This window comes from Oryza glaberrima, chromosome 10 (assembly GCF_000147395.1).
Source record: "Oryza glaberrima chromosome 10, OglaRS2, whole genome shotgun sequence".
Lineage (NCBI taxonomy): Eukaryota > Viridiplantae > Streptophyta > Magnoliopsida > Poales > Poaceae > Oryza > Oryza glaberrima.
In genome coordinates this window covers 404515-421196 of record NC_068335.1, presented here as the reverse complement: position 1 = coordinate 421196, position 16682 = coordinate 404515, and the positions used below count along the sequence as shown (strand labels likewise).

At 41.4% G+C, this 16682-nt stretch overlaps 2 protein-coding genes across 2 annotated transcripts; both read left to right on the top strand.

The window, feature by feature from the left end:
- The first annotated feature begins 173 nt into the window (after positions 1-173).
- Positions 174-3981, top strand: LOC127753010 (proline-rich receptor-like protein kinase PERK4). The gene is made up of 2 exons (XM_052278463.1): positions 174-261; positions 1824-3981. The coding sequence occupies exon 2, from the start codon at positions 1946-1948 to the stop codon at positions 3668-3670; it is 1725 nt and encodes a 574-aa protein (XP_052134423.1). The 5' UTR covers positions 174-261; positions 1824-1945; the 3' UTR covers positions 3671-3981.
- A 5320-nt stretch (positions 3982-9301) lies between these two features.
- LOC127752727 (uncharacterized) lies at positions 9302-15658 on the top strand. Its single transcript, XM_052278127.1, has 7 exons — positions 9302-9712; positions 11493-11834; positions 12097-12183; positions 12272-12382; positions 12516-12632; positions 12720-14578; positions 15306-15658. Exons 2-6 carry the CDS (start codon positions 11515-11517, stop codon positions 14539-14541), a joined length of 2457 nt encoding a protein of 818 aa, XP_052134087.1. The 5' UTR covers positions 9302-9712; positions 11493-11514; the 3' UTR covers positions 14542-14578; positions 15306-15658.
- Positions 15659-16682: the final 1024 nt, after the last annotated feature.

Here is a 16682-nt window from a genome sequence, read left to right as displayed (position 1 = left end):
AATGGCAAGAAATTGTACTTTCATTGTATAAAAATAACTAATAAAGTTGTAGTTTGTACCTTCCATCACATATATGCATATGTGGATTTATTTGTAGCATGGCTAAAAATGGAGAATGGCATGGAGAGATATGTGGCATTGGTTGGAAAGGATGACGAGAATTGCGTGTCACCCTCTTCCCTTTGGCCCTGTTGCCCCCAATTCGCCTTCGACCCCTTCTCCTTCTCCTTCAACATCTAATCATCACGGAGAAAGGATAAGGTACATTACCCCCATCACAATGCACAAAAAAGTTGTTTTTTATTGCATTTGGTTGAAACTTGCATGATTGTTGATCTAGCGTTCATATGACATGTTTCTCTAATGTTTTGATGTGCGGACGACATGTGTATTGATCCCTTGACATTTGTATCTCAAATTAAATGGTGATTTGCTCATGCGTTTGATTCACATTATTGCCTTTAGTTTATGAAATACTTTATCTATTTCATATTATAAGTGGTTTCGACTTTTTTTTAAAGTTAAATTTGATCAAGTTTATAGAGAACTGTAACAACTCTTATAACACAAAAATTAGTTTTATTAAACCTAACATTTAATATATTTTGGTAGTATTTTTGTTTGGTGTTAAAAATGTTACTACTATGTTTTTTTCATTTAAATTTAGTTAAACTTTAAAATATTTGCAAAAAGAAAAAAAATCAAAAGCAACTTAATAATTTGAAATGGAGGGAGTATAAGAATGCACGTAAATATGTGATGCACCTCCACACATTCAATTAAACCGTTCACTTTAATGACATAAGCTACTCCCTCTATTTTATATTATAAATTGCTTTAACATTTTTCATAGTCAAATTTTATTTAGATTTAACTAAATTTATAGATAAATTTAGCAATATCAGCTACACCAAATTAGTTTTATTAAATATAATATTAAATGTAAAAACATATTTTTACAATATATTAAAGATGTTACTATGTTTTAAGTTGAAGTAAGAAAAAGAATATATTACACCCACGGTACAACAACTTGGCGGGTGTGTGTGATATAGTGCAAAAACTTAAGAATTAAAACGTTCGAGTGCTAACAATTTGACAAGTGAGTACGTTCTAGTATAAGAACTTGACAATTTAGTATTTAGTGCATCAACTTAGTTAAACATATGCTAGGTGAGTTTTTCTCATGATGTCAATATACCATTACATAACAATTCTACGGATATTACCTTATAATATTGAATTTAATCTTTAAGAATTATAATGCACATCCAATTTACATCCAATTACCTATAAAAATTTTTATTTTCTTCACCTTCCCAAATCTAAACCGAAATATAATAATTTCTATATCCAATTTAATTGACTTTCAGTTATTATTTATTAGGATAAAAATATAAATATGCTTATATATAAATCCATGCACCATGCTAGTATATCGTCAAAATAAGTACTTAAAAATTGAATATGTATAAAAAAAGTGCTCCAAATAATTAAGTTGATGCATAACTTCTTAACTTATTATATCAAAATCATACATATCTTGCAAGTTGTTGTATTTATGTGATTACTTATACAGTTCTGGTACTAAATTACACCTACTTGTCAAGTTGTTATACTAGAACACTTATTTTCTCAAGTTCTTGTATCAAATTACACCCGCATACTAAGTTGATGTGCCGTGGGTGTAATTTACTCTAAGAAAAAGATAAGTTAAAACGACTTGTAACGGAGGGGTAACATGAACAAATCAACTCACAACAATTTTTCACCTGTGTCCTAATTTTATCCGTTATTGATTAATTAAATTTAACTTTTTGCAGGGGTGGGTTCACAAATTTTTTCAATTGTGTTCTTATTTATTAGAGGTAATTAAGTAATTATTATTAGAGGTACAAATTAAGGTCTCTGAGAGAGAGGGGCCGGGGTGGGCCCTAGCTAGGTAATGGCAGCCTCGCCGGAGTCGTCTCCGTCGTCGGCCAACTCCACCACCCCGTCAGCACCGTCGCCGTCTTCGTCGTTGTCAAAATCACCCTCACCTCCCTCCCCATCATCGCCGCCGCCACCAGCATCGACGAACGCGCCACCAAAATCAGCTGGCGGCGTTTCATCTTCCACGCAAGCGCAACCATCGTCGGAATCATCGTCGGAGTCTACGACTACGCCTTCGGCGCCAGCGGAGAGGAAGAGCGGCGGGTCCTCTCGAGGAGAGTCCGGGCGGTCGTCGGAGCACATCATCGATCGCGGTGATGTGACCGCCGGCGTGTTTGTGGGATTGTTTGTGGTGGCGATGGTTGCGGTGTTGGCGGGTGTGGTGGCCATCGTGGTGTGCTGCTGTATAAAGATGACGAAGAAGAAGAAGCGGCCGCCGCCGCCGAACATGCCCTTCTTCACCGACGAGAAGGGCAACGTGTACTACGCCACAGGCGGCCTGCCTCCCATGTGGCAGCAGCATGGCAGCAGCAACTACAGCATCCCACCTCCGCCGCCGCCCGGCTGGCACATGTCATCGTCGGCGGGGGGTTTCAGCGGCGAGATGGGGATGGGGTACTCGTCGGGACCGTACGGTCCGGCGCTGCCGCCGCCGTCGCCGAACGTGGCGCTGGGTTTCTCCAAGAGCTCCTTCTCGTACGAGGAGCTGGCGGCGGCGACGTCGGGGTTCTCGGCGGCGAACCTGCTGGGGCAGGGAGGGTTCGGGTACGTGTACAAGGGGGTGCTCGCCGGGAGCGGGAAGGAGGTGGCGGTGAAGCAGCTCAAGTCCGGGAGCGGGCAGGGGGAGCGGGAGTTCCAGGCGGAGGTGGACATCATCAGCCGCGTCCACCACCGCCACCTCGTGTCTCTGGTGGGATACTGCATCGCCGCCAACCAGCGCATGCTCGTCTACGAGTACGTCCCCAACGGCACCCTCGAGCACCACCTCTATAGAGGCGGCAATGGCGATCGAGTTCTAGACTGGTCGGCGCGGCACAGGATCGCGCTGGGGTCGGCCAAGGGTCTCGCCTACCTCCACGAAGACTGCCACCCGCGGATCATCCACCGCGACATCAAGGCGGCCAACATCCTCCTGGACGCCAACTACGAGGCCATGGTCGCCGACTTCGGCCTCGCCAAGCTCACCACCGACACCAACACCCACGTCTCCACCCGCGTCATGGGCACCTTCGGCTACCTGGCCCCCGAGTACGCCTCCACCGGCAAGCTCACCGAGAAGTCCGACGTCTTCTCCTTCGGCGTCATGCTGCTGGAGCTCCTCACCGGGCGGCGGCCCGTCGACACCTCCAACTACATGGAGGACAGCCTCGTGGACTGGGCGAGGCCGGTGCTGGCGCGCTTGCTGGCCGCCGGCGGCGAGGAAGGAGGATTAATCCGGGAGCTGGTGGACTCGCGGCTGGGCGGGGAGTACTCGGCGGTGGAGGTGGAGAGGATGGCGGCGTGCGCGGCGGCGAGCATCCGGCACTCGGCGCGGCAGCGGCCCAAGATGAGCCAGATCGTGAGGGCGCTGGAGGGGGACGCCTCGCTCTCGCTGGACCACCACCACGACGACGACTTCTCCGCCTCATCGGAGATCTCGCGGCATCGGCAGGTGGCCTTCGACAGCGGCGACTACACCGACGACTACTCCACCACCTCCACCTCCACCCACTCCTCCCGCCTCCCACCCAAGCGCTAATCATCACTAATTCTTTTATTTATCGATTTAAATTATAATTAGCTGGTTCCACAAATCACCCTACACTGGTGGAGAAACCATCTTTACTCCCGGGTTTTCCAACGGGAGTAAGGATCCGGGACTAACCGGGACTAAAGATGTATCCTTAGCCACCAACCGGGACTAAAGAGAAGGGATCTTTAGTCCCGGTTGTTGTTACCAACCGGGACTAAACAGACAATAGCGGCAGTGCAGATGGACCCTTTTTCTTTTTCTTTTTTCCTTTTTATTTTCTCCCGAATCAAGTAGGCAAATCCCCAAATCTAACTAACATCCCAAATTCACAACACCAAATCCACCTCACAAATCATAAAGTTACTTATACACACAAATCAAATACATCACAATATCCTAAGAAATTACTCAAATACATCACAAATCCAAACAATGAATCACAAATTTGTAACTTTTCGGATAAATACATCTCAGTGAATCATCACAAATTAAAAAAAAAGAATGCCGCTGCCGCCACCGGTCACCACGAACGACGGGCGCGGCCCCGCCGCCCGCCGCCCGAAGCCCCGCCGCCGCCCGCCGCCGGGCGCGGCCCCGCCGGCCGCCGCAGCGCGCGGCCCCGCCGCCGACCGGCCCGCCGGATGGGAAGGGGAGGCCGGTCGGGAAGGGGAGGAGGAAAGGAGAGAAGGGGGAGGAGAGGAGGAAGGGGAGGAGTTGGAGAAGAGAGTTAGAGAGGATAGATCTGAGGGGAGGGGGTGAGATTCGATCTGTTAAGTTATAACTGTGGAGGAGAGGATAAGGGATAGGGATTATATACTACGTGTTTAATTTTAGTCCCGGTTGGTACTACCAACCGAGACTAAAGATCATCTTGGTAGTACCAACCGTGACTAATGTGGTGATCTTTAGTCCCGGTTATTGACACCAACCGGGACTAAAGATCTTCGGCCCCCTGACATACATCTGACAGGGGATGAATCGGGACTAAAGATCATCTTTAATCCCAGTTGGTGTTACCAACCGAGACTAAAGATCAAAATTTTTATAACCGGGACTAAAGATCAAAATTTTTATAACCGGGACTAAAAATAATCTTTAGTCCTGGTTCTTTTTGGATCCGGGACTATTGTGGATTTTGCCGGATCGGCCAAAGATGGTTTCTGCACTAGTGCTACCAATCAAACTCGAGTATACTTACTTCTATGGCCATATATGTGTATTATATATAGTCGTTTGGATTTAACTGCTTGTGTATACCATATTCTTCATTAACACATATACATACCTATATATAAATCCTACTCCCTCTGTCCCAAAATATAACGGATTTTGAACGGATAGAATACTTTCTAGTATAACAAATCTGAACAGAGTTATCTAGATTTATAGTACTAGTAAGTGTCCCACAAGTCCAAAATCCCTTTTATATTTTGGGACAAAGGGAGTATATAAGTAGCCCCATAGTTATGATTTGGTGCAGTCACGTCATCTGTATTATTTCAGCCATTAGATGAGGGGAGAGTAGGTGTCATATGAACCGTTCGATTAAATCTGAGTATTGGATACTTGTATAATTGTTGCCCCAACTTTACTTTTCATATATAAGGATACTCTCATTTAAAATGATACCACAAATCACTGCTCCACTACTCTAAATATTCTCTCCATTTAAGTTACTCCCTCCGTTTCACAATGTAAGTCATTCTAGCATTTCATATTTATATTGATGTTAATGAATCTATATAGATATATATATCTAGATTCATTAACATTAATATGAATATGAGAAATGCTTGAATGACTTACATTGTGAAACGGAGGGAGTAGAAATTAACCAAGAGGTCACCAATGCCATAAATCCTAAACGACCGTTACCACTGTCATTTTATCTCCATTTGCAGATTCACATGCATGGGCTTAATCAAGAATTAAGAACATATCTTTATATATAAGATAGCTTTGTTTACCTAAGAATTCTGTACTACCTGCTTAATGCTGAATATACCACTGATGGAATCAACCAAGGATGGGTGCCAATTAAAAATAGGTTAGTATGCTCATATTTCATCATTTTGCATTTTTGTGTGATCTTCACATCTTTTTCCATAATTACACTATAATTTACTCTATTTTTTTACTTGCATCACATTTCTAATCCCTTCTCTTTTGTCCAAACGAGTTTGCATGAAAATGTCCCTCTAGGACAGGAGCGGATCCATCATGGGAGCGGCGGGTGTTTGAGCCTTCAATATTGGCATGAGGACCATGGGAGTCCCTTTAAAGCATCTACAATTTTTTTTGCCATATGTAGATGGGAGAAGGGGTTGTAGCTTTGTTCTAGTATATTCATACCCCTACTATTTTTTTCATGGATCCACCACTGCTCTAGGATGTCACTTACACTATGATATGCGTGGCTCAATGTTTTCTCCAAGGGATATATGTTTGGGATCGTCGGTACGAGAGTATATGCGAGATTGAGGTAAAAGAGATGAAGACAAGGATTTTCATACAGGTTCGGGCCCCTTATATATCTAATTGGTAATAGCCCTACATCCTATTGGTCGAAACCGGTGTTGCTCTTATTCATCTGAACCACATAAGTACAATATTTGGGATAACCTATTTAGCTGTCGTCGACTTGTCGGCATGGATAACCAACTCGTAGTCGATGACAGGGTAGTCTTCCTTCTCGAATCCGCACTCGGCGAGATCAGAGGTAGCGCTAGATCCCTCTTGTTGGCCTCCGCAGACATCATATTGGGATTGTTTAGGCTTATCTCTGATGTCGATATCCGACGGCTTGTCTTGGCGTATGTTGGCTTGTGTATTGTGTGCAACATCTTGTGGCCTTGTGGCGTGTCCCTCTCCTTCTAGGAGGCCTTGTATTTATAACCATAGATATCCCCTTATCCAAGTAGAACTAAAGAGACCAATATGAATACAATCCGAGTAGTACTTGTCGTTTCCTCGTAGAACTCCATTTGTCCTTCTATATACGAGGTATGATTCCATATAAAACTTGATATGTGGTGTGTCCCGCCGAGCTTAATCGATTACTATTAATTGAGTATGTGATATCTATAACCCTAACAAGACGGACATGGTTTTTCATAGCGAATGCATACATAATAAAACTTTGTTTCATCTTCCAAAACAAAACATAACAAAAATAACAAGAATAGATTACCAGCCAACACTATATTACGGTCATTGCGCCCTTTACGTTTTATTCAGGAGAAAATATGCTATATCAAGTTATTCTATTTTTACCACAAAATAGAGTAATAATTGTTGATGGTATCAACTTATTATCATAGCTTCCTCCTTTGTTACTTGATGAATGTAAAGTTTTCCTAATAAAATTTCAAAGTTGTACGTTTCTTCGTTTACTTAAGCTGTACTATATTTTATACGCACACCAATCCAATGTCACTTAATTTTATCTTATAAAATTTGCTTATGTCAATTTCATACATATTTTCACAGCAACACGCGAGGTACAATCTAGTTAATAGATGACTACTCCACCAACTCCTCTGCCGCGCTTCCGCCCAAGTGCTAGCTAAACATATATTGCATCTTTAACCAACTAGAATTTAATTTAATCGATTGATTAATTAATTAGCTGATGCTGGGGCATGCCTTTGCGTGCCGCTTGTACGAAGGATCGACACGCTATAATACACTGGTTGATTGACAATGAATACCTTCATGAATCCTTCAAACATATCTTGAAATTTATGAAGACGCCGCAGTCGTCTCACTATCGATGGTTATGTCGTTAATTAGCTACAAATACAAGCACATGTGTTAAGTTTAGGACTTGAATCCGAGTGGATAGATTCCACCACCAGAAATCCTTCTAATTGGCATTCAAGTAGTGTAGACCATAAGGATCCACCCTCATTTGGAGCTTGAGGCGATGTTCATTGCTTGAAAGCTATTAATGTGCAATGGAGAGGGAGTAAGAGTAAGCAGAGAAAACTTGACTAGAGAATGATTCGGTTGTTGAAAGATATTTGTCATCTGACATGACAGATTTTTATTACACTCATTTTTTTTAAATGTGAAGTGCATAAAAAGTTGATCATAGTTCCTTGTTCACACGCTATATTGCACGTAAGATAATAATGATTTTGTAGGCACCTCTCTAATTAATATGTAGAATCAAAGGTTTCTAGGCTCTGTTTGGTTTCATGGGCTAATGTTTAGCCATCACCTTTTAGCCTCAAATTAGCCTTCAATGATCCAAACATGTGGGCTAATTTTGAGCTAATATGAATTAGCTCCCCTCAAAACATTAGCCCCTCCAAGGGGTGCTAATGGGGCTAATTTTGTGTTGGGACCATCAAAAAGCAAAGCAGCTCTCTCTCTCCTTCTCTATCCTCTCTTTCTACTTTCTCTCCACCTTTTAGTCTTGAATTAGCCCATGGTTCCAAACATGCCATCGTAAGCTAATGTTTAGCCTACCAATTCATGACTAAACATTAGCTCTCAAAATTAGCCCTGGGCTAATCTTCCAAACAGGCCCTGGTAGAGAGCCCAACGATTGAAATTGATCCTACATTTATTGCCATGCACACAGACTATACTTTGGTGAATCCTCTCAACATGTGCTTAGGTAGATATTTAAAACTTCATGAAGTTTACTATCAAACCCATATATATGAACTATGAAGACATGATTATCAAAAATTAAAATTTGGGCTTAGAGTTAACAACACTGAAAGTCTCATTTGTAGGAATTAAATAGTCATGACCATATCATATCCTTCATTCAACCTTGGCCGCCACAACTTCAACCGTATATTGATTATAATGCTTCCTCTGCTATGGATTACCACATTCTTCTCGTTGGTGATGTTGATCGATGTGCCTCCTTACTACTGAGTGGCATCTACTATCACCAAATAGTAGTATATACCATTGTAAAAATATGTTTTATCATAAAAAAATCATGGTCCTAGGTTCATAAAAAATGAATGAATTTTAAATTGCGCATGAAATTTTGATTTGGAGGTCCTCATAAATAGAGGTAGAGTGAGCATGTGAGTGTTTATAGAGGTGAGTATGCGTGTGTGCATATGAGGCTATGAGCACGCGCATGGTGTTTTCTTTTAAGAAAATCATGTTTCGTTCGTTTTATAATATAAGTTGTTTTGACTTTTTCATAGAAAATTTAGCAGCATCTATGACACCAAATTAGTTTGATTAAATAAAAACATTAAAAATATTTTGATAATATATTATTTTGTGTTAAAAATGTTATTGTATTTTAATATAAACTTGATCAAACTTAAAATGGGTTCAGTTATGAAAATAAATCAAAACGACTTGAAATACAAGGAGTACTAAGCTAGCTCATCGTGCCTGTTCAGATTTATGGTATTAGGATATGTTATATATCATAGTAGATTAATGTGGGACGGATGGGTAGCAATGTATGGTCCAATTGAGATCCCCTACGGTACCGCATGTGTCACATGTCTGTATCCGGTATGGTCTGTTCAAACGCCTGAGCGACTAGTTACTTGCTGGAGTTGTTGTATTGTTACAGATAGACCCTTGACAATCAGGCGGATACGAGCAAAAGCAAAGGCGATATTTGAAGAAAAAGATGAGAATGAGAGTGAAATTTTAGAAGTCGGCCATTGGAGAAGTAGGAAATTGGAAGGAAGAGGGTATGTGAAGGCCGCAGGTGGCAATTCGGCCCAAGAAAGCAGAAAGTGGGGTGGCAAAATTGTAGAAAGGCCCAACAAAAATTGTAGAAAGGCCCAACAAATTGTGCGAAAACCACCCCACAAAAATATCGTCTCCTCCGCGTGTGCGGAAACCACCCCGCATAATTTCCAAAATACCCCCGAGCCCTAATCCCCTCTTCCCCTTCCTCCTCGCTACGGCGGCGGCGGCGACGGCGACCGCCGGAGCCGACCCGATCCCACCCGAGTCCTTCCCTGTGCGCGCACCGCTCCTTCCTCTACTTCCCGACCGCCGCTTCCTCCCCTGTTGGTGTGGGCGCGGGCGGCTAGAGGAATCGAATTGAAGGTATACGTCCTCTTCCTCCTCTGCGTCTTGACTTGGTGGATTGAAGGGCCGGCCACCTGCGTGTTGTAGATTGGGAATCCGTCCACTTCCTTTTTCTCTTCTGGATCGATTTCTTTCTTTCTTCCCCTTCAATCTCATGACTCTGCTTCTGGATTTCTTTGATGCGGTGTGGGGTGGGGTGGGGTGGCTGGTGTAGTACTACCAGGCACCAGCAGCAGCTTGTGTTTCATCCTCCTCCTAAGAAAAAAAAAGAAAATAGAACCAACCCATGCTCCATGTTAGGTCAGCCCCTTGGGCTTCTTGTTATTTTGGATCTGTTGTTTCTTCTTTGCAATACATCTCAAGGCCATGTTTTTTTTTCATTACAGATAAGCTGGGGTTCCTTTTGGTGCCTGTCGGTCCATAAAAATAGTTTCTTTGGTTCACCGAATGGTCAAAAAAAGTAGAATTGGGGGACCAAATGTGTGATTCGTATGTAATTAGGGGGCTTTCCATTATATATATTTGGGGTGTGTTTCAATCCTCTTAGCACCCATGAAAACACGACTGTTTCTTAAAGTATTCTGTTTCCAAGTGTAAAAAGGAAAAGGAAGATATGTAGCAGGGGCATCCTGATTCAAAATCTACCTTAGGTTTGGGGTCACGCAAAATTACAATGTTGAACTGTTAATTTGTTTGCTTACAGTTCATTTGCTTCCATTTTGAACTGTTGCATATATGTTTTGATACAGTGGAACAGATTACATCTTCAGTCTTGGTTCTTTTTTTTTTTGGATAATCACTGGAGGGGAGAGATTCCCCACCTGAATTTTCCATTGATAAGAGATTTCATTACAAAGGAGGTTACATAGGGCGGGCAGAACGACAGTGCCGTTGCCATTACATATGTTGGAGTTGCATAGGACAGGAGAAAATTTCTTTCCAGGCTGAAACCACAATCTGATCAGGGCGCTGGATACGCTCAGCCCACAAGTTAGCTTCATCAAGACAGCGTCGAAGAAGTCGTCGGAGGGAAGGTTGCTCATTTCTGAAGACGACATTGTGTTGGTGGTTCCACAGACACCATCAGCAGAGCAAGAAGATGGTCCGATGGTGCGCCACCGGTATTGTTTCAGGGGGGTAAATGCAGCCGACATCTCGTACATCAGAGATTCCAGGATGAACAGAGAGGGCCGCCCAGAAGTCGCAGGTGAAAGGGCACAGCAGGCATAAGTGGCTGGCTGTTTCATCGTCGAGTCCACAGATATCACAAGTTGGGGATTGAACAGAACACTTATCTATTCTAAACCACTAATATAAAAAAAGTATCACTTGCGTTCTTCCCTACCTCCACCCAAAAGAGGTGTACACTGAACTACTACAGTCACCTGCCTTCAATCAAATCCAACGTTCCAACATTCGCCGTTGCAATACGGACAAACTATGCAATTAATGCATTAATTACACATAAATATCTAAGGTAGATCATAAAACCTGCTAAATCCTCACCCTACATAATGCCCATGAATGTAGTTAACATATACTGCTATTTTGTTCTGCTTGGGAAACTTGCTCGCTGAATCATTCTTTTTTTTTAAATAAATAAATAAATATTTTAGCAGGGCCATAATTCACGCTTCTGTAGAGTTCATGTATCAGGGATATCGATATTATTGGGTTTCATTTAATTTTGGATAATAATATTTATTTCATAGTGACGTGGATTCTTTATGTACTACTTAATTTCTTATTGTACTGTCCTGGATTATGCATGCACATTGATTTATTTCCTAACATGTAGATTACGGAACAACTCTGGAGGCATGGCAGAGGGGTCCCTAGTTGTTGCCATTTGCCAGTATGGTGGAGAGTTCACTTCTGGCCCCAATGGCAATTTGATCTACAAAGGAGGAGAAGCACACGCTGTTGACGTCACACGAGAGATGTCACTAGATAACTTCAAGGATGAGGTGTCCAAGGTGTTTCATGTTGAGGTTGCAGATGTGTCACTGAAATACTTTCTCCCGAACAATAACAGAACTCTTATCACAATATCATGTGATCGAGATTTGCAACGGATGGTCGATTTTACTGCTAGTTCTGCACAAGTGGATGTTTTTTTGATAAGTAGAGTGGAGAACAGGTATTTCCTTTTTTACCTTTTTGTGCAGCCTTTTGGAGTAACTTTTGCAAGCCTACAGAACCTTCGACAAAGTTATCTTAGAAGTACAGATTCAAGCCGTAATTTTGCGATACCATGGCTTAAACCTATAGTTTTCTTATAAATTGAGTGTTAAATCTATACTTTTTTTATACTATATCTTAAATTTCTAGTTTTGCAAAATTTACTATTTTTTGAGTAAATCATTCATGTTCTGTTTTGATTAGTATGTTTCTCTTGCTAGGAGTATAACTCAGACTGGAGCCTCCACTGCTAAACCTGGGTCTAATGCACGAGGTGATAAAAGGAAAACGCCAACTTCCAAAAATAAGTAGGTGCCACTGTTCCAGTTTTCTCTATCTGATGTTATTTATAGCCCCGTGCTTTTCCATGTTATATTGAATACCATCTTTCTCCAGGGCATCAAAAAACAAGAAGAAGACTCCCAGTGCTACTGGCACTGCAGTTCAAGCTAATGCCAATAATGTGAAACAGCCAAGACAAGTTGTTACTGAAAATGATGACAACAGGTACATAATTGGGTTTCATAGAATTGCCACATTTTTGCATGTCTTCTCTAATTTTAGATGTTACATCATTTTATTTTAATGACCGTATCATGCCCAAATTTATACGGTTGCTACTTTTGTTAAAATAAACTAGGGTTTTTCCACTGGAATTTGGGAGTGATATTGCCTTTGCCAATACAGCTGGAGCTGGTTCCACAGCTCCAGACATCTTGAATCAGCAAAAGCTTGCTCTCGTTGATAACACAGCGAGGTAATTGTTTGACTAATTTTATGTTCTTCATCATTCCTGCAAGTTTGTGAAGTATGAGTTCAACGGATGTTGGCATGGCTTTTGCAGGGAATCAGTTGGGCTTTTTGATGATTCAGTCAATCCATATGTTGGCTCTGAGATCACAACAGAACCTACACAGGGTCTTAACAATCCTATTGTGTTTTGGGATGATATTATCAAAGGTGTCGGTCAAGAATTTGATAATGTGAAGGATTTTCGTGCTCAGTTATGCAAGTATGCTATTGGGAAAGGATTTGTTTATCGATTCATTAAAAATGAAACCACACGTGTCACTGTAAAATGTGTTGGTGAGGGTTGCACATGGCGGTTGCATGCATCTGAATCATCTCGGAACAAGAAATTTGTTATCAAGAAAATGACAGACGAGCATACATGTGGTGGAGGAAGTGGAGAGGGTCAGCGGCGAGCAACAAGACAGTGGCTGACTACTGTCATTAAGGAGAAGCTGCATGAGAATCCATTGTTCAAGCCAAAGGACCTTGTCAAGGAAATTTATGAAGAATACGGAGTTATGCTGACCTATTCACAGGTTTGGCGAGGTAGAGAAGTGGCACAGAAGGAGCTTTATCATGCTATCCGGGAGACATATAGCCATTTGCCCTGGTATTGTGAAAGGCTTTTGGAGACCAATCCAGGTAGCATAGCTTTGTTGTCTCCGATGGTGGATACAAAATTCCGCCGCTTCTTTGTTGCATTCCACGCTTCTTTGCATGGCTTCACAAATGGGTGTAGGCCTCTCATATTTCTTGACAAGGTTCCACTTAAAGCGACTAATGAGTACAAGTTGCTGGTTGCTGCTGGAGTTGATGCAGATGATGGTGTCTTTCCAGTGGCATTTAATGTGGTTGAAGATGAAAATTATGAGAGTTGGGTTTGGTTCTTGATGCAGCTGAGGTATGCTCTCCAGAATCACAACTATCCTTACAATGCTATGACATTTTTGTCCAGTGGACAAAAGGGATTGGATGCTGCTGTTCCACAAGTGTTCGAAGAAAGTCACCACGCCTTCTGTTTGCATCATATCATGGAAGAATTCAAAGGAGAGCTGAGGAAGGGACCGTGGTCACAACAGATAAGAGATGGGATGGTTGAGGATTTCACTCGAGCAGCCCAAGCCTGCAGCATCGAGGATTTTAACGCATCAATTGAGAGCATAAGGAATATATCCACTGAAGCTGCTGATTGGATTATTGCAAGTAAGCCGGAGCATTGGTCAGATGCCATCTTCAGAGGCTGTCGTTATGATCATTTCTCCTCGAACATTGTTGATGCTTTTAATAACTGGATACCTACCAAGAAGGAAGGATCAATAGTGCTGATGATAGACTCTCTGAGAATGAAAATAATGGAGGTGATAGAAGCAAGGCGCGAGTCTTGCAAGTCCTGGTCAGGGCCTTTAACTCCTTCCATGGAATTCAAAGCGCAGGATGAGATGTCCAAAGCTGGGAAGCTGACTGTGCTGTGCTCTTCTGAAACCGTGTTTGAAGTCCGGGGCAGTGCAATTTATGTTGTCAACCTTGCAAATTGGGAATGCACCTGTCGAAGGTGGCAACTTTCTGGCCTTCCTTGTATGCATGCTGTTGCTGTGTTCAACAGGGTTGGGCGATCTTTCTATGACTACTGTTCAAAATTTTTCAGAATAGAGAGCTACCATTTGGCTTACTCAGGAGCAATATTCCCAATTCCTGACATGGATACCGTTGATTTTAGTGCTGGGGCAAATTTGATTCCACCTCCTAAGCCACGGACATCAGATAAACCCAGAAGGAAGCGTTTTAACCCCAACAAGATACCTACTGTTGTACGGCTCTGTAGCAGGTGCAAGCAAGCAGGACACAATAAGGCAACCTGTGAAGCGATTTTGTAGACAATGGAAGTTCTGGATTATCCAGTATGCGTAGAAGGTATGCCTTCAGTCCGTACTCCAACCTTTTCGTCTCCTAAGATAACCTCTTTCCTTCATTATGAAGTTTGAAATGTGTGAGACTGAAATTCGATAGTCTGTAGAAATCCGACATCTTAAACAGTTAAAATCGATATGCCAGTTGTATCTATAAGTATAACTGTACAGAAAGAGAGCTTGTTGACTGAAAACATCTAAATGTCAATATCATGGTCTTTCATATGCCAAAAAAGGATATCCTTTATGTAAAATTCATATATGCCAACCCTCCAATTCAGGGGCAATGAAAATGCAAATGGCTTGTATTCGAGAAAAAGAAAATGCAAATGGCTTTCCTATGGTATTGCCTATTCTTCCGCTGATTTTGATTTTACATTCTAGATTGTGATCCTGGGTATCAATTTCCTAATTTGTAATGGTATGGGGAGGACTAGATGTGCATTCCCATGTTTTCGCCAGTAGAAAATACCGATATTTATGGAATGTAACAGTAGATATCATTTTGCTCACAAGCTATTGTTCCCCTCTGAATATGTTTTCCTCTGTTGAATTTACTACTTTCCACTGGTAGCATGGAACCATATACATATTGGAGGAGCTGTGCTGTACTGGTGAAATAGTAATTTGGGCGTACTGAAAAGTAGTTGGTGTAGTATCTGTTGATCTTTGTCTGAAATGTTTGACTAATCACATATTCTGAACATTTTATCTCTGTTTGACGATTACAGGGTGAAAGGTCTGAAGCTTTAAGTGGAGTAGCGCTGGTGAGAAGCCGTAGATTTTGTTGGATGGATGGAAGAACGATGAGATATGATGAATGATACCACCGTTTTGTAACTTAATATTATATTATAAATGGGGGTGGAAAGATGTAGTAATTTAAATGTCAAATCTTAAGAAGAAGAGGAATGAAGGATGAGCTTTGTTAGTAGATAGATTATGGTTAGCGGTTTAGAAGTCATAATAGGTAGCATGGCTGTTGAAAATGATGATGATTCAAGTGTACCAGTCCATGATTTTAAACATTGTCTTTCTAGTCTTCTATTCAGTGAAGGATGGCTATCAACTAGTTACCTTCTCATGTTGTGGTTCTACTATCTGGGTACATGCAATGTTTCTTTTAAGCATGCATTGTTGGGGTGTGGTCAGTATATCTTAATAGCTGCGTGAGGCTTACTTTGGAACGGAAAAATGTTGACAAATTCCTGGAAAGAAGTCGTAAAATTTGTGCGTTCCAGAAAGCCCCTAATAATCTGATGTTCTTTCATACTGCCTAAACAAACAATATATTAGGGAGGGGTTTTTTGTGGCAATATTTTGTGAGTAAATTGTATTGGCAATCTAGTACTACTGAATTTGTAGAAGTGCCGTTTTTGATGTAGGACTTGCGTAATGCGTGTGAACCAAGACTAAAGTGCCTGATCTTTTTAGGATGCCACATAAGCTACTATTAAAGAGAACATATCCTATACACACAAGTTTTTCACGTACACTCCGTGCGCACAAACTATCAAATGACGAAAAATTTTAGAAAAAAAACTGGACACATACTTCCAATAATATTACATCTACGTGTAAAATCTTATCATCAAATTCATTATATTTTAGCTGGAAGGGCCTACGCGTCGGGCGCCCGATCAGGATTGGGAAAAATCGGGCTCTGACATCAGCATGACATCAGCACCACGCATGCATGCAAAACCACTTTAAACTGATATTTCTCTTAAATTATTTATCCAAATCATGATCCGATTACACCATTAAATTCATTGCAATTAAATCTTGAAAATAAGACCACACATGGATATATTCCGACGAAAATTTTTTTAACTTATTATTGAATTATTTTTAAATGTTGCACGATGTTCCACCACGTATATCGGAATTGTTTTACTACGTAGATCGAAAATGTTTCAATCATTTAAATCGGGCGTTATTTCACCTTATATAAAAACAATGTTTCAGTTCACTGCAACATTAGATTTATACATAGTGAAATATTATGAGTACACTAGGTGAAACATTTTTGGTGGACCAAAAAATGAAACGAATTCTCTTAATAGAGGGTTTCCAAAATATGTGGGTGATTTGTTGCAAAAGAATGT

Excerpts from the sequence above, each read along its gene's own strand:
- LOC127753010 (XM_052278463.1), top strand. The coding sequence starts at position 1,946 with ATGGCAGCCTCGCCGGAGTCGTCTCCGTCGTCGGCCAACTCCACCACC.
- LOC127752727 (XM_052278127.1), top strand. The coding sequence starts at position 11,515 with ATGGCAGAGGGGTCCCTAGTTGTTGCCATTTGCCAGTATGGTGGAGAG. Across the intron at positions 12,184-12,271 it reads ACGCCAACTTCCAAAAATAA|GGCATCAAAAAACAAGAAGA; the intron begins GTAGGTGCCACT and ends ATCTTTCTCCAG. Across the intron at positions 12,383-12,515 it reads ACTGAAAATGATGACAACAG|GGTTTTTCCACTGGAATTTG; the intron begins GTACATAATTGG and ends AAAATAAACTAG.